This window comes from Salmo salar, chromosome 28 (genome assembly GCF_965601325.2).
Source record: "Salmo salar chromosome 28, fSalSal1, whole genome shotgun sequence".
Classification (NCBI taxonomy): Eukaryota; Metazoa; Chordata; class Actinopteri; order Salmoniformes; family Salmonidae; genus Salmo; species Salmo salar.
This window is the reverse complement of record NC_138318.1, coordinates 31,242,929-31,263,258: the sequence shown is the minus strand read 5'-3', so window position 1 is coordinate 31,263,258 and position 20,330 is coordinate 31,242,929. Positions and strand designations below refer to the sequence as shown.

General features: G+C 41.2%; 2 protein-coding genes and 1 non-coding gene across 4 annotated transcripts; 2 read left to right on the top strand and 1 right to left on the bottom strand.

Moving 5' to 3' along the window:
- Positions 1 to 983: 983 nt before the first annotated feature.
- Positions 984 to 10,206, bottom strand: LOC100194728 (nucleolar RNA helicase 2). 2 transcript variants are annotated; one of them, XM_045710030.2, is made up of 14 exons: positions 10,010 to 10,206; positions 7,220 to 7,435; positions 6,816 to 6,974; positions 6,629 to 6,701; positions 6,318 to 6,496; positions 6,035 to 6,152; positions 5,673 to 5,858; positions 4,064 to 4,209; positions 3,133 to 3,282; positions 2,753 to 2,914; positions 2,267 to 2,620; positions 1,977 to 2,111; positions 1,752 to 1,796; positions 984 to 1,412 (listed from the first exon to the last, which is right to left on the bottom strand). In XM_045710030.2, the coding sequence occupies exons 1-14, from the start codon at positions 10,199 to 10,201 to the stop codon at positions 1,200 to 1,202; spliced, it is 2,328 nt and encodes a 775-aa protein (XP_045565986.1). In that variant the 5' UTR covers positions 10,202 to 10,206; the 3' UTR covers positions 984 to 1,199. The 2 variants fall into 2 exon arrangements, with proteins under 2 accessions (XP_045565986.1, XP_014035677.1); XM_014180202.3 differs by having other exon boundaries at positions 6,816 to 6,971.
- Positions 10,207 to 10,929: 723 nt separating this feature from the next.
- Positions 10,930 to 11,005, top strand: trnaa-ugc (transfer RNA alanine (anticodon UGC)). The gene has a single exon. It is a non-coding gene; the product is annotated as a tRNA-Ala (tRNA).
- A 3,896-nt stretch (positions 11,006 to 14,901) lies between these two features.
- LOC106589794 (uncharacterized) lies at positions 14,902 to 18,444 on the top strand. Its single transcript, XM_014180135.3, has 3 exons — positions 14,902 to 15,047; positions 15,658 to 16,060; positions 16,173 to 18,444. The coding sequence occupies exons 1-3, from the start codon at positions 15,012 to 15,014 to the stop codon at positions 17,594 to 17,596; spliced, it is 1,863 nt and encodes a 620-aa protein (XP_014035610.1). The 5' UTR covers positions 14,902 to 15,011; the 3' UTR covers positions 17,597 to 18,444.
- The last annotated feature ends 1,886 nt before the right edge of the window (positions 18,445 to 20,330 follow it).

The following is a 20,330-nucleotide window of genomic DNA, read 5'->3' as shown; positions in this document are numbered from 1 at the left end:
CCATTAATACAGGTAACGAGTGGAGGACAGAGGAGCCTCTTAAAGAAGAAGTTACAGGTCTGTGAGAGCCAGAAATATTGCTTGTTTGTAGGTGACCAAATACTTATTTTCCACCATAATTTGCAAATAAATTCATTAAAAATCCTACAATGTGATTTTCTGGATTTATTTTTCTCATTTTGTCTGTCATAGTTGACGTGTACCCATGATAAATTACAGGCCTCATCTTTTTAAGTGGGAGAACTTGCACAATTGGTGGCTGACTAAATACTTTTTTGCCCCACTGTACCACATTCCAAGCCATGCTGGCACAATATCTCTAAAATGTTGTATTCTGATGGACTGCAAGACAGCGACCAAGGGACTGAGCACACATACAGTACATTCAAAACTATTAAGTGCTACACCATCATATTACAGTGACAGTCTACTTGTTCAGATCAGAATTAGTTTTTTTTTTAATGTTTGCTTTTTATTGAACTTAAAATTGACACAATAGGCCTACATGTTGGTTACGTTATAACTACATTTCGTAAATTGAGAGTTTTAGCATAGCATCTCAGGAAATGCCCTTCAAGATTGAGATGGTTTAAGATGAGTTGGACCACAGAGTGAAGGAAAAACATCAACAAGTGCTCAGCATGTGTGGAAACTCCCAAGACTGTTGGAAAAGCATTCCTCATGAAGCTGGTTGAGAGAATGCCAATAGTGTGCAAAGCTGTCATCAAGGCAAAGGGTCGCTACTTTGAAGAATCTCATAGATGAAATATTTAGATTTGTTTAACACTTTTTTTGGTTACTACATGATTCCATATGTGTTATTTCATAGTTTTGATGTCTTCAATATTATTCTACAATGTACAAAATAGTAATAAAGAAAAACCCTGGAATGAGTAGGTGTTTCCAAACGTTTGACTGGTACTGTCCAAGGAAGAATTTTTGGGGGATTAAAAACAGAGTATGTGAAAAAAGAAGACCTAGAATTGAATTTCCTCAGACCACCTTTAATGAAAACATCTCATTCTAATGAATGGACTTATTCCAAGTACAGATAGTTGAATGCATAATTGCAAATCAATCAGGTCATACATATTTTGCAGAATTTCCTTTCGCGCCGGTAACAGTCAGTCCAACAAACACCAGTAAAAACCAGGAAACAGACAGACATGTCAACAGTCCAGCGAATGGGAAGTCAGTGGTTAATAATCAAACGCACTGCTGAAGGTGCGTTTATGACTGCCTCCACCTCTCCAGTTACCGCCGCCTCCGCCGTTTCTGAAGCCACGGCCACCTCCCTGTCCTCCGAAGGAACGTCCATATCCACGGTCACCACCCATGCGCGGTTTCTCCTCCAGCTCAGGAAGCTCTGTGGCGATTGACAGCTGCCAACGTCTACCGTCCTGCCAGGCATCCTGAGGAGAAGACAATTGGAGTGATCACCGCAAGGACAATAGGGTCTCTGTTACTAACCACATGATCTACAGTGGCCTTAATTAATGAAGCCTTTGTTTTTAACAAAAAATAAAGTGATGATGGATTGCGTGTGTTGTGAAATTTGAGGCAGTAGCATCACTCTGGCAGAGCTTGACAGTAAGGCTGGGGAAATACTCTAAAATGCATACAATGAAAATGCAGTTTGAGAAATGGTCTTGGATAATTGCTCTTCTCAGCTTTGAATAACATTAAACCAAGCCTTTTACATGTGTCCAATTCGTCACAGTTGAAAGGAAAAGTATCTGCTCTCGACTTACCTGGTACTGCTTTACCTTGTCAGCCGGAACATCAAAACAGACTCCCTGCAGAGCAAAAAACAAAGCTCACTAATCAAAGTTTTGCTTAACATCAGGCAAGTAAATTACAGAGCCTCAATGGTATTGCTATTATAGTACAAAGAGTGAAGGAGGATGGTTTTATTTCAAAGGTAGAGACATCACCCTTCCCCTTCTGACCGGAGGCACAATGAATGACAAATGTACCATTTTGCCCTTGAGGAAGGTCATCCCCCGGATCATGTTGTCAATCTCCTCTCCCAGCTGCTCCTTCAGACCACGCCAGGCACAGCCAATGTTTTGCAGCTCCTGAGAGCAGTTCATTGTCATTGTGGTGTAGCCCTGGATGGATTGAATAACAAACATTAAATACAAGTTCGAAAGTTCGAACCATTCAAGATGCATTTTAAACCATTATGGGCATTTACACATGTTGACATGTCCTTCATTATTCAATTGCTACATGTAGACTGAGCTAGCGGGGTCTAAACACTCACAGTGTCAGAGTTGAGGAGGGACCTCTGCTCCAAGGCAGTGGCTCCTGATATGTGTGCCAGGGCGGCAGACAGGGCCTCCACGGCCCCACGCTCCTCAATCAGCTTGGTAGCAGACACGCGGAAATACTCAATGGCTTGGGGAGGCACAGAGTCTAAAAACCTCACTGCGTCTTTACTGGACGATTTGATGATGTCATTGGCAGTGGGCACTCCAACTCGCTTAAATGTAATTCCTGCTTTCTGCTCTACATATCGGAGCTGGTCTTCCTCTTTGCGTTGGTAGAAACAGATGCAGACGCCAGTCCTGCCAGCCCGACCAGTTCGACCTGATCGGTGAATGTAGGACTCCACATCCTGGTAGAGGGGACAACGAAGCCTTCACGTTAATACCTTGTTGTGACTAAAATGTTGTTGTTGCTAGATCAATTAGTGTTACTACACATGTATAAGAGCATCTAACATGGTGTTATCACAGTATTCATCTACCTTTGGGGGTGAGCACTGCACGACCAGGTCTACCTCTGGGATGTCCAACCCACGGGCAGCAACGTTGGTGGCCACTAAGACCTCGAAGGTGCCACTTCTGAAGCCTTTCAGTGTGATCTCCCTCTGCTTCTGAGGAATGTCCCCATGAAGTGACTGGGAACTCTGCAACATTGAACACAATCAGACCCGAGAATGAATAAGCCAATGAACCCCATTAGAAATAGTCAACTACCTCACTTGACTTTGAATGTCATTTACGTCTGTCATGTCAAACCTTCCAGGTTGATCCTTGTATCAATGTCCTACCTCACTAATTCAGTGTGCACTGTGTAGCAAAATTAAAACTAACAATCAACAAAGCTACAGCAGGTTTCTGGTACCTGTTTTATGGAGGCGTTCATTGACAGCTCGTTGGCATCCTTCTTGGTCTCACAGAAGACGATGGTGCGGCCGTGGCTCCCGCTGTAAACCTGCACCACATCCCCAATGACTGCAGCCCTCTGGGACCAGTGACACGCTATGGCAAGGTGCTGGGTGGGGAGGAAGAGACAGAGAGGACTTTTAACAAAAAAGTGTTGATCAGTGTGAAAACAACTATGTTTAGTAGGCCTGAGTAAACCACACATTACAAAATGAGAAACATTTTTAAATGACAGCTAAAAATCAGTATTGCGTGGTCTTTTACCAGTTTGACATGAACAGAAAATGTCAAATGTATGCACGCATGAGTAAGTCGCTTTCGATAAAAGCATCTGCTAAATGGCGTGTATAATTATTATAAATGGGGTGGGCTAAATATGGGTAAAGCTGCTAAATAGCTAGGCTATATGTTAACTGGTTTGTGTGTAAGCAGCTGAAGTGCCTAAAATAATGTTGTTTTTGATCACTAGAGTGCTTACAGGTAAGACACACTTGATCTTTATCGCTGCATTACAGCCAAGTAGAAACTACAATAGTATGAGTCTGGGGATAAAAAAATATGAGTTAAAGGCTAAAGTAGAAGAAGAAGAAACTGGTTCAGCAAGTATGATGTTTAAGAAACTGGTTGTGCATTTCTTAAGAACCATGAAACTATGACATTTTTATCACCTGAAAAAACATTTAATAGCAACCAGATGGCTTCATGTTCCTCTACAGAAGTATTAATAAATTATACATTTGGTTTCTAAAATGTACAATTTCAAATATGAAAAATGTCATCTGAATTAATCTGAAGTGTGAGAATTTCTTTTTAAACCAAAGTGGAAACCATTGTCAATCAAAATGAACCATCACTTGCTGAAAGGATAACAAAATAGTTTTCTTTCTTACCTCTACTGTGGTGGCTGCTTTCTGGGTCTTTTTGCCAATGAGGTCCACATGCTCATAGGTTGGCCTCATGTACCTCTTTGCCACATCATACACCCATGATGGGCATGTGGCAGAGAAGAGCAGGGTCTGGGGGTTGGTCTCAGAGTCTGCCCACAAAGAAACCTTGGATCAGTTCTGTACATTTATTCAGTACTAGAATGTTAACCTGTTAGGGCTAGGGGGCCGTATTGACACGGCTGGATAAAAAAACATACCCGATTTAATCTGGTTACCACTCCTACCCAGTAACTAGAATATGCATATACTTATTACATATGGATAGAAAACACCCTAAATTTTCTAAAACTGTTTGAATGGTGTCTGTGAGTATAACAGAACTCATTTGGCAGGCAAAACCCTGAGACATTTTCTGACAGGAAGTGGATACCTGATGTGTTGTATTACCTTTAAACCTATCCCATTGAAAAACACAGGGGCTGAGGAATATTTTGGCACTTCCTATTGCTTCCACTAGATGTCACCAGCCTTTACAAAGTGTTTTGAGTCTTCTGGAGGGAGATCTGACCGAACAAGAGCCATGGAACGATGATGGCCCATTAGACACCTGGCGCGCGAGTTCATGTTGGGTACCCTCGTTCCAATACGTTATAAAAGAGTATGCATTCGTCCACCTTGAATATTATTCATGTTCTGGTTAAAAAAGGCCCTAATGATTTATGCTATACAACGTTTGACATGTTTGAACGAACGTAAATATATTTTTTCCCCTCGTTCATGACGAGAAGTCCGGCTGGCTTAGATCATGTGCTAACAAGACGGAGATTTTTGGACATAAATGATGAGCTTTTTTGAACAAAACTACATTCGTTATGGACCTGTGATACCTGGAAGTGACATCTGATGAAGAGAATCAAAGGTAATGGATTATTTACATAGTATTTTCGATTTTAGATCTCCCCAACATGACGTCTAGTCTGTATCGCAACGCGTATTTTTCTGGGCGCAGTGCTCAGATTATTGCAAAGTGTGATTTCCCAGTAAGGTTATTTTTAAATCTGGCAAGTTGATTGCGTTCAAGAGATGTAAATCTATAATTCTTTAAATGACAATATAATATTTTACCAATGTTTTCTAATTTTAATTATTTAATTTGTGGTGTTGAATTGACTGCCGGTTATTGGAGGGAAACGATTTCCTCAACATCAATGCCATAGTAAAACGCTGTTTTTGGATATAAATATGAACTTGATAGAACTAAAAATGCATGGATTGTCTAACAATGTCCTAGGAGTGTCATCTGATGGAGATTGTAAAAGGTTAGTGCATCATTTTAGCTGGTTTTATGGTTTTGGTGACCCTGTCTTTGAATTGACAAAACATTACACACAACTCTTGTAAATGTACTGTCCTAACATACTCTAAATTTGAATTTTGACATTTATTTGGATTCAAATTTGCCGCTCTTGAAATGCACCTGCTGTTGATGGAGTGCACCACGGGTGGGACTAGCCCATAGAGGTTAAGACACACTCTTTTGGCCTCCCATCCAACCCAAGGCAAATCTACAGTATATGGCCTAAATCAATCCCATATGAAAATGTCTCATTACCTTTTTGGTAAGAGGCAGACAGTATCTCCTCCACCTGTTCTGCAAAGCCCATATCAAGCATTTGGTCCACTTCATCTAATACAACATGCTTCAACTGAGACAGGTCCAGTTTGTTATTCTGTAGATGGTCCTTGATACGACCCGGAGTTCCCACTAGGATATCGATGCCACTGCGGATCGCATCAACTGAGAGAAAACAGATCAAAATGATTTCCCCACAAATATGATCAATTTAACCGTATATATGCAATTTATAGCATCACTTTTCACAAATAAATAAACAGGCACTTTGCAATGAAGCCAAATTGTGCACAACTAGAGGATGTTAAATTGAAAAAGTAAGAAATGGGAATGAAACTCACGTTGGGGGTTGTAGGAGCTCCCACCATAGAAACATGTAACAGACAGTTTCTTTGTCATGTCCTTGAAATCCTTGGATACTTGAATAGCCAATTCTCTGGTTGGAGCAAGGCACAAAATCTATAGAAGTGGACACGGTTAATGATGGAGAAGAAAAAAACATTAAGTATTTCGGTCAAAAGATTATACATGCTCTACAAGACTATATTATGTAGCTAATTGACAATATCTTAGCACTAACAGCACATGCTGAATATCTGATGGCAGTATCTGCAGCAGACCTACCTTTGGGGCTCTGCCCCTCCTCTTGTCATCTGGGTCATTTTGGAGTTTCTCGATCAGCGGAATGGCAAAAGCTAAAGTTTTCCCAGTGCCTGTTCTTGCCTGGCCAATCACATCCTTTCCCTCGTACACAGAATTGAAGGTTTGTGTTTGAATGTCAAAGAGGTAAGATATGCCTCTTGCTAGAGGGAAAAGAGACGATTAAAATGTAGGTAGCCCAAATATCAAATAACAGACTGCACGTTTAAAAATGGGTAACTCAACTGAAAAAGCATTTTAGTTGAATGAAAATAGACAAACAAGAAAAAAAATACCTTGAAGTAGTTTGATGGTGTTGGGGGAGATTCTGAAGTTAGAGAAGGCTCCCTCTTTCTGTTCTGGCGTCTCCTAAACGCATGAAAACAGAAAAAGCAACAAACTGACAATGTTCTTAAAGTCCTTTAAATGATTTTCCCACAAACCACTTCACTGATGAATCAGAACATCACTGGAAAGACTCACGGTTTCTTTTCCACTGTCGGAGTCCTCGCTTGATTGTGCTGGAGTTGTCGCCGCGGTATGCCCATTAGTTTGTGCAATCAGCTTGGGAGTCTCAGGCAACACTCCGTTGACGACGACTTTTTCATCTGTCTTTTTTCCCTTCTTCTTCTTCTTCTTCTTCTGTTGGTAATGGCAGAATGGGACATGGTAAAAAGATGCCTTGCCATAACGATTACTGATTAACATTTATTCTGTTGACCTAGCTAGTTTCAAAAGGTCTGATTGTGAAATGTTTATATTAATTCCCATCTGAAGACTAGCTCAAATAAACAATGTGTATTTGAAAAACAGATCAATACCTATCCGTCGTAATGCAGTACTGAGTGTAGACGTGTTTTATCAAAACGATATATAACATAAGTAACCTCGGTTGCGTTGTCATTGTCTGCAGACTCCTCATTGGAATGAGATGTGTTGTCCTTCAAAGGTGATTCTTCTGCGTTGCCGTTAGTTTCCTCCTCTTTCTTCTTCTTCTTCTTCTTCTTCTTGGGAGCAGGAGGTTCACAGTCAGGTTCCTCTTCAACAACCGTTTTCTGTTTCTTGATTTTCTTTCCCTCCTTGATCTTCTTCTCCTTCATTTTCTACCAACCAAACATAGTGCACCAGACATTAGCACAGGGCACCAGACATTAGCACAGGGCACCAGACATTAGCACAGGGCACCAGACATTAGCACAGGGCACCAGACATTAGCACAGGGCACCAGACATCAGCACAGGGCACCAGACATTAGCACAGGGCACCAGACATCAGCACAGGGCACCAGACATCAGCACAGGGCACCAGACATCAGCACAGGGCACCAGACATCAGCACAGGGCACCAGACATCAGCACAGGGCACCAGCACAGGGCACCAGACATTAAGTTGAAGGGGACAGAATAGTTGCACGCTATATCAATGTATAGCTATATTTCTTATCCATGTGTAGTTCATACATAGGCCTACCACATAACAGTGAACTAGAACTTAGTAGAAAGATGGATACATTTGGCTCCCGAGTGGCACAGCGGTCTGCGGCACTGCATCTCAGTGCTAGAGGCGTCACTCAGTGCTAGAGGCGTTTGATTCCAGGCTGTATCACAACCGGCCGTGATTGGGAGTCCTATAGGGCGGTGCACAATTGGCCCAGCGTCGTCCGGGTTTGGCCATGGTAAGCCGTCATTATAAATAAGAATTTGTTCTTAACTGACTTGCCTAGTTAAATAAAGGTTAAAAAAATATATATATTGTATTGGATAAATTGTTGCTAATCAGCAAGTTAGAATGGAAACATGTAGAGCAACGTCGTCCATCGAGTGCTGTACGTGGCACAAATTGATAGGCTGTGACTGTACCCGAGTACATGGTGACCTCGCAGAGAGTCAGGGTTCCTGCCTGTGGGAACGTAGCTCAGTAGGCTACAGGGACTGCAGTAAATACAGTGCAGCTCAAGAGGCCGGGTTTGACCTTGCAGCTCTGAAAACGTCACTAATCCAGTATTTCAGGTGCCGAAGTCGATCATTGCTTACTACGGAAGCAGCTGCTTTATAGGTCACAGTTGTAAATGAGAACTTGTTCTCAACTAGCCTACCTGGTTAAATAAAAATAAAAAAATAAGTGAGATGCATTGTTGAGTGCTACATCCCGAGGGGTTCGTGTTGATTGTAAGATTGTGACAACCCCTTGAGAAAGGAACAACAAGATATACGTCAGGAGAAGTGCAGTGTTATCATAAGGAGACGTATAATTGGAATACAGAGGAGGAATGAAGGGAAAAAGAGAGGCAGAGGAGGTCTAAGAGAGAGAGAGGGAGGGAGGAAGAGGGTGAGCTTGAGTCAGTTAAAAATGGCAGAAGAAAGAGAGATGGTTTGTTAACGAAGAATGGTAGAAAGTGTAAGCAGAATGAGCTGAAGACAGGAGAACTTGAAGTGAATGAGGGCGAAGTATCGGAGGTGGTAGGTGTGGTGAAGTTCTCAGAGCCCGAGGCTTGCACCGAGGGTCAAGATAAAGATGAGTCTAACAGTAGGAGTGAAGTTTTTGGAAAAAGTGAACCTTTGCCTTTTGGCTGATCCATTTGTGCTTTCAGGGTGGGTGAAAACAGAGTTGGGTACTGTGGAATTGTGAGGGTAACCAGAAGTGGTCTTGTGATAACTGTTTGTTTCTGCTGGTCAGGGGGAGAAGGCGCTCAGCGTTAAACGAATGGGGGCAAGAAATGTGAATTGTTTTGCTCTCAAGAAAAGGGCACCATTGAAAGGAGTGATTACTGGGGTAGCAGTAAATGTTAAAGCTGAACAACTGAAGGGGCAGATTCCCGATGTTTGTGATGCTCGTCGTTTGGTGCGAAGCAGACAGAGCTGCGAGAGTGGTGAAACAGAAGAGCCATTGTCTGTTGATTTGATGCTAAGTCTTTGCCCGACAAAGTGATTTATTTTACCTTTATTTAACTAGGCAAGTCAGTCTTATTTTCAATGACGGCCTAGGAACAGTGGGTTAACTGTCTTGTTCAGGGGCAGAAAGACAGATTTTTACCTTGTCAGCTCCGGATCGATCTTGCAACCTTTCGCTTACTAGGATATATAAGTTACAGGATGTGTTAAGTGGTGTTGTCACATCATTTCAGGTTGTTGGTATGAGGTAGGACTAAATAGATTTAAATAATGGAGTAGGGTGGTGTTATTTTAATTACATTTGTTATTTTGAGAGTGTAGTGTTTGATAGTAGGGTATTTGTTTATTTTTCAAGCCAAGTAAAAGGGAGTTGTACTCCAGTCTAGTAGGTGGCGGTAATGCAACATATTGGATGGCAACCGCAGTTAAACCTCCCGGAAGAAGAGTACGTGGTGATCCGTCTGTTTTGCGGATCAGCTGACCACGTGTCACGGGCACGAGGCTACACGCTAGTAGCAATGAACATGCCATGTGGTGATGGCTAGCTACTTTCTACAAAGACTGACAGTTGTTTAAACCTCTACTTGTATTTTCCCGTAAAGCTTACCTCTAACATAACGGCAATACAATTTGAACAATATGACGACATTATATACCGTTAGCTACCCTCGCGGATGTAGAATGTAACGAGCTAGCATGCAGTATAGCGGGGCTAGCCTGCGGGTATAGTACAGTTTCGGCTATTTAACGAGCGTTAACCAGCTATTTGTGTTCCAGTTTACTTACTTTGGGTGTCGTACTGCCCGCACTAATGTCCATTTCACCTTCCATCCCGATGTCTTCGGTTTCAAAAATAATCTTTGATGGCATCTTCCCCGGTTGTATTCCCTTAGAGTGGACACAGGCTAACCCTACCGGCACGCGTACAGAAAGGAACGACACGACTGTGTGGTGTTGAGCTACAGCTTTTACAAGCATAGAAATTGAGTAGGTAGAACGGCCCTCTCGTTGGAAGCCAGTACAGAGCAACTTAGACGTCGTGATGTGGAACTTTAGGTTGGTTCTTTAGCTTGTGTCTTCTTCTTAGTTGTTTTATGCGCGTTTGTACTCCATTCATAACAATGTTCATCCAATCTGTGCTGACATATGATCGTTTATTGAAAATTATGTACAAAATATACCGATATCTATTCTACTTGTTCTAATTCTAGGGATATGACGGAACGCGAGAGGAGTCAATACAGATTGGCATTGCGTTGGTTAGTGTTGGGATTTTTTGCGCAATCACTATTGTCAGAGCACAGAGAGTTGCTAGTTCACTCACTCACTGTTGGACAATTCGATCTGGCAATCGTGCAACTTCTGTCCCGTCTCTCTAGCCTACCTGGGCCCACACCAGAGAAACACACTGATATTATGGTAACGATTCCAATCAGTTTGTCATGATAGCCGATCTAAAGAAAAATAAAAATGTATTTTTTCCTTATGATATAAAGCACTCAATGACTGCAAACGTCAAATATGAGAATATATGTTGCAAATGGCTAATCAAATCAGATCTGGGCTAAACATTTTTTAAGTATTTCAGTTCATTTCAAACAGACTACTTTTTTAAGTAAGACAAGCCTTTTTTTTCAAATACAAGTATTTTAACATGCATTTGTACCCAGGTCTGTTTGGCCCTATGGGTATTCGAAATGTATTTAGGTCCCGTGTGGCTCAGTTGGTAGAGCATGGCGTTTGCAACGCCAGGGTTGTGGGTTCGATTCCCACGGGGGACCAGTACAGAAGAAAAAAAATGTATGAAATGTATGCATTCACTACTGTAAGTGGCTCTGGATAAGAGCGTCTGCTAAATGACTAAAATGTATTTGGAAACAAGTAGGCTGTTTGAAAATAGTTTCAAACAGTAGGTCGTTTTATATGAGATTATTTTAAAATACTTCAAATAGAAGTAGTTGGATTCAGCCACATTATTTGAAAATACTCAAATACATAGAAAATAAGTATTGGAATTACAAACACTTAAATATGCATATATTTGATCCCAGGTCTGCATCAAATGGGCCATGATTTCTAACTATATTCAAATGTGCTACACTTACTGGGTAATTAGACCTAATAATAATAAAAAAAACGGAAAAATATACATTAAAATATGTTTTCCCCTATAATATTAGGCTAACAGTGTGGTTGTCTATATAAAAGGGAAAGAAAATATATTGCAAATAGGCGATTAAAATAGACCATAACATTCCATTATATTATAATACATTGTACTACATATATAGGCCAGGTCATGAAAAAAATTAATAATAGCTCTTGGCAGTTGTAATATTGCCTTGACCAGTGTCTGCTGCTTGGCGCTGGGATAAATTTGGAACAACGAGGCACGAGGTGAACAGCTGGCTTATTCTAGAACTAGACTGTACAAGGGGACTCCCTCTGATCTGTACGTGAGGTATGGTGCGGAGTGCCCATTGAATGGAAACGCACGTAGCCCCTGCCATGTCACCCCTGAAAGTGGTATAACCGGCCAGAGCAGGCAGCCCAAGCTCAATGGGCATGGCATACATCCAGATGGTTTTCTGAGCCTTGGACAGTTTTCAGCTACATTATTTAAAAGCTACATATAAAATAGGCCGTTTTTATAATAATAATTGGGCCCACAGCCCTACACTACTAATGCTACTACTACTACCACCTCCTAGGCCTACTACTACCACCTTCAAGGCCTACTACTACCACCTGCTACTACCACCTACTACTACCACCTACTACTACCACCACCTACTTCTACCACCTACTACTGCTACTACTACCACCTACTACTGCTACTACTACCACCTTCTAGGCCTACTACTACCACCTGCTACTACCTACCTGCTACTGCTACTACTACTAGCACCTTCTAGGCCTACTACTACCACCTACTACTGCTACTACTACCACCTACTACTGCTACTACTACCACCTACTACTGCTACTACTACCACTTACTACTGCTACTACTACCACCTTCTAGGCCTACTACTACTACCTTCTAGGCCTACTACTACCACCTGCTACTACCACCTACTACTACCACCTACTACTACCACCACCTACTACTACCACCTACTACTGCTACTACTACCACCTACTACTACCACCTTCTAGGCCTACTACTACCACCTACTACTACCACCTACTACTACTACCACCTACTACTACCACCTACTACTACCACATTCTAGGCCTACTACTACCACCTACTACTACCACCTACTACTACTACCACCTACTACTACCACCTACTACTGCTACTACTACCACCTACTACTACCACCTTCTAGGCCTACTACTACCACCACCTACTACTACCACCTTCTAGGCCTACTACTACCACCTACTACTACCACCTACTACTGCTACTACTACCACCTACTACTACCACCTACTACTGCTACTAATACCACCTACTACTACTACTACTACCACCTACTATGCCTACTACTACTACTACCACCTACTACTACTACTACTACTACTACTACCACTACTACTACTACTACTACTACTACTGCTACTACCAGTGGCGGTCAGTGACGTTTAAGATGAGGGAGGACCATTTTTTTTTCATGAGCATGGCCTTATTTCTATTACAGCATATTGGATGACTCTCATTCATATTCCATTCACCCAGTTCAATGTAACAGCGATAGGTTTAGGCTACTACATGATAATCAAATTTACCCTATACCCCTCATGAGGTTACTACAACCTATCCTATGAGTTTACAACGTAGGTGCACACAGGTCGAGAGACAAATTTGAGGTGACAGACAGTGACATTCAATACCGCTTTGCACACCCTTGCCTGCATCTAGCAGCAAATTCAGGGGGAGCCCCAACCAGGACTCGAGCCCGGGTTCAGCGACTCAACCCAAGAGGTATTGGCTTAAAGACAGTAGTGTAAAGTACTTAAGTAAAAAATACATTAAAGTACTACTTAAGTCGGTTTTTGGGGGTATCTGTACTTTACTATTTATATTTTTAACAACTTTTACTTCATTGCATTCCTAAAGAAAATAATGTACTTTTTACTCCATACATTTCCCTGGCACCCAAAAGTACTCGTTACATTTTGAATGCTCAGCAGAACAAAAAAATTGTCAAATTCATGCACTTATCAAGAGAACATCTCTGGTCATCCCTACTGCCTCTGATCTGGCGGACTCACTAAACACACATGCTGAATTTGTAAATTATATCTGAGTGTTGGAGTGTGCCCCTGGCCATCCGTAAATTAAAAAAAAGAAAATAGTGCCGTCTGGTCTGCTTAAGTATATTTTAGCAATTACATTTACTTTTGATACTTAAGTATGTTTAAAACCAAATACTTTTAGGCTTTTACTCAAATAGTATTTGAGTGGATAACTTTAACTTTTACTTTAGTTATTTTCTATTAAGGTATCTTTACTTTTACTCAAGTATGACAGTATGACAATTGGGTACTTTTTCCACCACTGCTTAAAGAAGCACTCAAGCTATTTTTGAACTTTTCCTGTTGAAAAACAAAATCCCATGAATAAGTATAGAAATTTGTTTTGACCAAAATAGTGTTTTTCAGACACAACTGAAAGCCATTCAAGGATTTGGTCTGATGGTGTCCTCAGATGTCATCGGCATCCTCCTCTCTTGCTTGCGGGAACAATAGAGGAGCTATAGAGAACAAAAGAGGAAAGTCCATGTCATGAGGACACCTGGGCCACCTATTGAGATGTGCCTGTAGTTAAGTAAATCAGGTGATAAATGAGGTGAAAAGAAGAATGGAGTAGGACCTTAAGGTCCCTATCATAATATTGACAATGATAACAATTATATAGTTTTGTGACCATTAATAATTCTCATCCTCAATAATTAACATCATCATCCTCCTTCATATTCCATTTTTCAGATGAAATAAAATAGCTGAAATATCACTGGAACATAATATGATTGTGTACAATGGATGCGTTTAAACAAGCAGACAATTTCTGATATTTTTTTTACCACTAATTGATCTTTTGACCAGTCACATCAGATATTTTCACATCGGATCTTTTTCAGAGCTGATCTGATTGGTCAAAAGACCAATTAGTATAAGAAGATCAGAATTGGGCTGCCTGTCTAAACTGCTAATGTGTGCAGTCTGGGTCCTCCAAAAAGACAGCCTCAACACCAGCCTCCACTGTTTCTGGTCATTTCTTAATTAACAGGGGATATTATTGTATATGTTGTGTTCTTTTTTAGTACTATATTTAAAATAGTGGCTATATTTCATAATACATTTAACCATCATCCCTGTTTCCGAATGAGGCTGCGGCAACCTATATCTGTGGTGGTATTTCCATTGCGCAAGAAACATGCCCACGGGACTACGGTGATATGTTTAACCTTAGTAAGTATACAGTGGGGATGTGACGAACAAGTGGGGTAGGGGACAGGAGGAGACTGCATTTATGGAGTTATCAACAAAGCATCACGGAGGGCTTGCGCAGGGTCGTTAACCAATGATGTTTGTATACATCATTGAGTGGAACAAGAGAGGACACTGCAGCGGAAATGTGGGTTGGGTCTCACCATAGCCGGACATGGAGACTTTGACGTCATGGCAGGGACTCCCTAAAAGCAGCTGTTGAAGAGTGTCACGTCGTCAGCCTCGTAGTATCAAAAGCGTGTGATTCTTTTCCGAATGAAAGCGCACGTAGACACCGGCAGCAGAGTATATACACGGATACTTCAGTTTTCACTTTTGCAAGGATTCTATGCACGTATTTAAGAAGAGTGCGTTCACGATGAATGTAAGTAACACAATACGTTTGTCTTGTTTTTTAGATGTTCCATTTTATTATATGCCATTTATTAGTATATAAAACTATACTGAATGAAAATGTTATTGTTTCAGAATTTTATGCAGTGTTCCATACTTATTGCAGCTAGTGCCAACTTTATCATAGTAACTCTATTACTGTTATTTTCATGATCAATTTGTTGAGTGAATCAACAAAAATCCTAGTTTGTAATAATAGGCTGGAATAATAGGTCTATAATGAAGTTATTGATAAGCCTATACTTTCTTGTTATTCTGTCTGGTTTCTTATTGTGAGATTATTTTGTATGTAATAAATGCAAAACCAAATCAACCTGTTGTGTGCATGAACAACAGTTCTATAAATCTGAAAAGTATTATATTGTCACCATAGAATTGGGACAGGAGACCTCTAGAATCATAGAAAAATTGCCTATTTTAAATTGTCATAACATTCTCATAATATTTGCAATGGTCTAGTTAGCCTATAGATCTCAAAATGCTCAATACAGTATGTGCAAACTTCACACATATTGAACAAAAAGACTCACGCCACACCATGAAGAGTTTGTTTTAATGACTTGTTCTAATCTCTTACCTAGGTGAGAACATATCCTTTAGTGGTCAGCACCCATGCTGTGGCCCTGCTGAGGAAACTAAATTTTCAGAGAATGGAGGGGCAATTTTGTGACTGTGTGATTCGACAACATCTGAACCCGGTGAAACTCTATCTGGCCCACAAAAATGTCCTTTCGGCTTCTAGTCCCGTCTTGGCTTCCCTTCTCCCCAGTAAAGGTGCACTGCTGGACTTGCAGTTTCCATCCCCTTCAACTGAAATTCTGGGGTTTCTTTTGGAATTTATCTACACTGGGACACTACCCCCACCAGATCAGGATGAATCTATTATCTCTGCTGCTACTTATCTGCAAATGGATGAACTACAGAAGGCTTTAATAAGAAGGAGCACACTGGACACATCATCTGAGTCTGACTGCACTGTTGCAGGTCAAATAATCTATCTATTAATTATTTAAATTGTGTAAGAATAATATCACATTGTGTTCTAATTTCTAAAATCATATATTCTTTCTAATTTCTATATTCATTCTTTCAGCAGATATAAAACCCAATATAAAGAGGAAATGCTCAGATCAGCAGCAAAACAAGAAGAATGAACATTCTCCATCGCAGTGTACACCAACCCCTCTAAGTTGTGAAGTCGTCCCCGTCATATGCCATGTCAGCACAACTGGAAAGCCTTCTCTATTGTCAGAAACCAGACCTAAAAGCAGAAAATTGAACAGTGAGTCTGACGTGACCATAAAGGAGGCAGGAGTCAGTGAACGAAAGGTGACACTTGGTCATGGACACAATTTAAAGCACTATGGATTACAAACGGATGATAATTATGAGGCAGCTTTATATGAGTCACAACCAAAACAAAGCAAGATTTTATCTGGCAGTGCATGCTCCAATGTCCAGGATGTGCCCATGGCTGCCCCAGAGGATGCAGCATATTACACAAGAAGGCATCAAAGGGAGTTGGATGAAAAATCTGTATTACAAAGTTCTGGGAATGCCATCCTGACACATACTGCTGTATGTTCAGAAATTGGTGAGGAGGATGACACTGAAAACACCACAAATCAGGAATTTACATCCCACTTCAATACTTCAAGTCATTACTCCAGGATTCATAGTTGTCCTCACTTAGATAAAACTTCCAAAGGTAGTGATAACGAAGGGGTAACTACAATAGATCAGTTAGAGTCAAACAAAGAGAAAGGTTCTAAATGCCACCCCACACGGCAATTTGAAAATATTTCAGATGATGAGTACATCCCTGATAATGCCATAGAAAACACCCCTAAGGGTAAATTAAAGGATTTATGGAGTTCAATGATCACCAGTGGAGATTGTCCCCAGGGCGACGAAACAAAATGCTTTCAGAGTGCCTCTAGATTAAATCTATGGACTGAGGCAACGAGCTACTCTACACTAAACCCCAAATTATCTGAGGAGGTAACATCAAACGAGAGCAGATGTGATATCAAGGGCAGTAACACTAACACCAACGAAATGGAAACGTATCAAGGACAGGTTCGCTATCACTATCTTGCAAGGGAAAAACATCACCCTGTACAATCCAGTGACTCGGACGACGATGGTCTGTATAGTGCCATGGCTAACTCTGACCTCCGAGAAGGCCTTGGCATAAATGTCAAAGCCAGCACCTCAGATTTCGTTTTACTGGACATTTCAGCCAAACATCCCTCAGCAGGGTACCCTGACTCCAATGGGAGTCAACTAGGTGTGGGTGTGCCTGCATCAGCCTCTGTCCAGCCTTACCAGTGCACTATGTGTGATAGGGCCTTCAGCCAGCGAGGCTCCCTCAACAGACACATGCGCTCCCACCTGGGTGTTAGGCCCTACTCCTGCCCCCAGTGTCCCATGACCTTCTCCAGACAGTACCGGGTCACTGAGCACATGCGCGTCCACCAACGGGGCTGCGAGGACCTTCAGAGGACAGGCCCCACCTGATGGCAGCAACAATTAAAGCAATGGAGCTTCAGCTGAAAATCCTACACAACTTTGGAATTTGGTCAGGGCTAAGGCTTGTTCAAATCTATCAATATCAGTTTGTGAGATAGAGTTGATCAGGGTTCAAGCCACTTGTGAACTGTATCCAAAAACCTTTTGGGAAAGCGATTTTGGTATGATAGTCTGTGCTACCAGCCATTTGATGAAAAGGAAATGCTTTCAGATGTTCTGTGTCACTTCGAAAACAGTTTGAGAGAGCACCTTTTGGCATTAGTTTATTGTCGTTTGATGAAGTGAAAATGAATCATGAATCATCAAGATGGATTTCTCTTATACTCTATTTCAAGTGGCCTTATATTCATGGGTTGCACATTTTGTCACAATATTGTTTTGAATGTTAGTTTTAGGACAGACGCCCAGCTGAACATTCTACTCAATGCAGTCTCAATGGGTGTTGAGGAAGATTTTGTCTAAAGTGCATTACTGTGGCTTGGAAACACAATGACATTTCAAAAGGAGGCAAATAATTAGCAGGGCAGGCCTTTGTCATCATTGTGATGTCGCCAGATTGACTTTAGATACAGTATAACTTTAGCTAGCTAGCTAAGATTGAGGGGAGAGCACTGACATTTTAGCTAGCTAACATTAGCATTGCTAGCTACAGTGCCTTCAGAAAGTATTCACACCCCTTGACTTTTTCCAAATTTTGTTGTGTTTAGCCTGGATTTAAAATGGATCAAATTGAGATTTTTTTGTCACTGGCCTACACACAAGACCCACTAATGTCAAAGTGGAATTATGTTTTTCAAGTTTATAAAAATGTATTAAACATGAAAAGCTGAAATGTCTTGAGTCAATAAGCATTCAACTCTTTTGTTATGACAAGCCTAAATGAGTTCATGACTAAACATTTGCTTAACAAGTCACATAATAAGTTACATAGACTCACTTTTTGTGCAATAACATTGTTTAACATGACTTTTGAATGACTACCTCATCTCTGTACCTCACACATACAATTAACTTTAAGGTCAATCCATTGAGTAGTGGATTTCAAAAACAGATTCAACCACAAAGACCAGGGAGGTTTTCCAATGCCTCGCAAAGAAGGGCACCTATTGGTATATGGGTACAAATAAAAAAAGAAGACATTGAATATCCCTTTGATAATGGTGAAGTTATTATACTTTGGATGGTGTATCAATACACCCAGTCACTACAAAGATACAGGCATCTTTCCAACTCAGTTACCGGAGAGGAAGGAAACCTCTCAGGAATTTCACCCTGAGGCCAATGGTGATTTTAAAACAGTGTGTGTGTGCGTTCGTGCGAGTAGAAAACTGACCCTACTTGTAGAGAAACACCAATGCCATCCTCCTCTCTTTCATGTTGACGGAACAGTCTATGACTCTGTCATGCAGTACACACTGTTAAGATGGTGCCGACAAAGATGGCGCCGACAGAGATGGTTGCCTCGCTTTGCGTTCTTAGGAAACTATGCAGTATTTAGTTTTTTAATGTATTATTACATTGTTACATTGTTCCCCAGGAAATCTTAAGTCTTATTACATACAGCCGGGAAGAACTGTTGGATATAACTTACCAACATTACGACCAGCATTACGACCAGGAATATGACTTTCCCGAAGTGGATCCTCTGTTCAGACCACCACCCAGGACAATGGATAAGCACGGGGAGTTGGCTTAGGTCTACCGCCTGACCTAGCCAATCTTCCCGTGTGCCCCCCCCAAAAAAATTATCTTGGGGCTGCCTCTCCCACTTGCCAATCTGCTTGTATAATGCCTCGTAATGACGCCGCTCCTCCTTGGCTGCCTCCAGCTCCTCCTTAGGTCGCCGGTACTCCCCAGCCTGGTACCAAGGTCCTGCCCCGTCCAACATTTCCTCCCATGTCCATAACTCCAAATCCCTCTGCTGCTCCTTCCTCCGCTGCTTGGTCCATTGGTGGTGGGTAGTTCTGTCACGTTCGTCGTACTGAGTAGACCAAGGCGCAGCGGGAATGTGTATACTTATCTTCTTTTAATTAGATGAAAACCAAAATAAACACTTAATACAAAACAACAACGAGAAACAGTCCTGTAAGGCACACAGCTACACATGGAACAACTACCTGAAAAAACACCCCTACTAAATAGGACCTTCAATTAGAGGCAACGAGGAACAGCTGCCTCCAATTGAAGGTCAACCCAATAAACTAAACATAGAAATAGAAAAAACTAGAACGAACATAGAAATATACTAACGTAGAACATTAACCAAAAAAAAACGAAACACATAAAACAAACGTCCCCTGCCACGCCCTGACCAAACTACAATAACAAACAACCCCTTTTACTGGTCAGGACGTGACAATATGCCTACTTGTGTCTTTGAAAATTAATGATATGAGGCTATGTATTATTGCAGCCATTCATGGACAGTTTTTAGTAAGTCATACAAATGAGCATTGGATTGTAAATGCTCCAGGAATCAAATATAATTTTGGACATTTTTGTATTGTGCACATGCTAGGCAGATATGGTAGAAGGACTCACAACTCAAACACATCATATTCTGTAGAGTAAGATGATAGCTGTAACGACGGTCGTCAGGAATGGACCAAGGCGCAGCGGGTTGAGTGCTCATAATTAACTTTTTAATGAAAACACTTATACAAACAAAACAAAACGATGGACGACAAATACAGACTTGAAGGCAACCGACAGCAAGTCAAGT

What these genes read in the sequence shown, in the direction of transcription:
- LOC100194728 (XM_045710030.2), bottom strand. Translation starts at nt 10,201, where the DNA reads ATGCTTGTAAAAGCTGTAGCTCAACACCACACAGTCGTGTCGTTCCTT. An exon ending in CCGACAGTGGAAAAGAAACC is followed by an intron (nt 6,702 to 6,815) that starts GTGAGTCTTTCC and finishes TCATGCGTTTAG; the next exon opens with GAGACGCCAGAACAGAAAGA. An exon ending in AAGCAGCCACCACAGTAGAG is followed by an intron (nt 3,283 to 4,063) that starts GTAAGAAAGAAA and finishes CTCCCCACCCAG; the next exon opens with CACCTTGCCATAGCGTGTCA.
- LOC106589794 (XM_014180135.3), top strand. Translation starts at nt 15,012, where the DNA reads ATGCACGTATTTAAGAAGAGTGCGTTCACGATGAAT. An exon ending in AGAGTGCGTTCACGATGAAT is followed by an intron (nt 15,048 to 15,657) that starts GTAAGTAACACA and finishes TCTCTTACCTAG; the next exon opens with GTGAGAACATATCCTTTAGT. An exon ending in GTCTGACTGCACTGTTGCAG is followed by an intron (nt 16,061 to 16,172) that starts GTCAAATAATCT and finishes TTCTTTCAGCAG; the next exon opens with ATATAAAACCCAATATAAAG.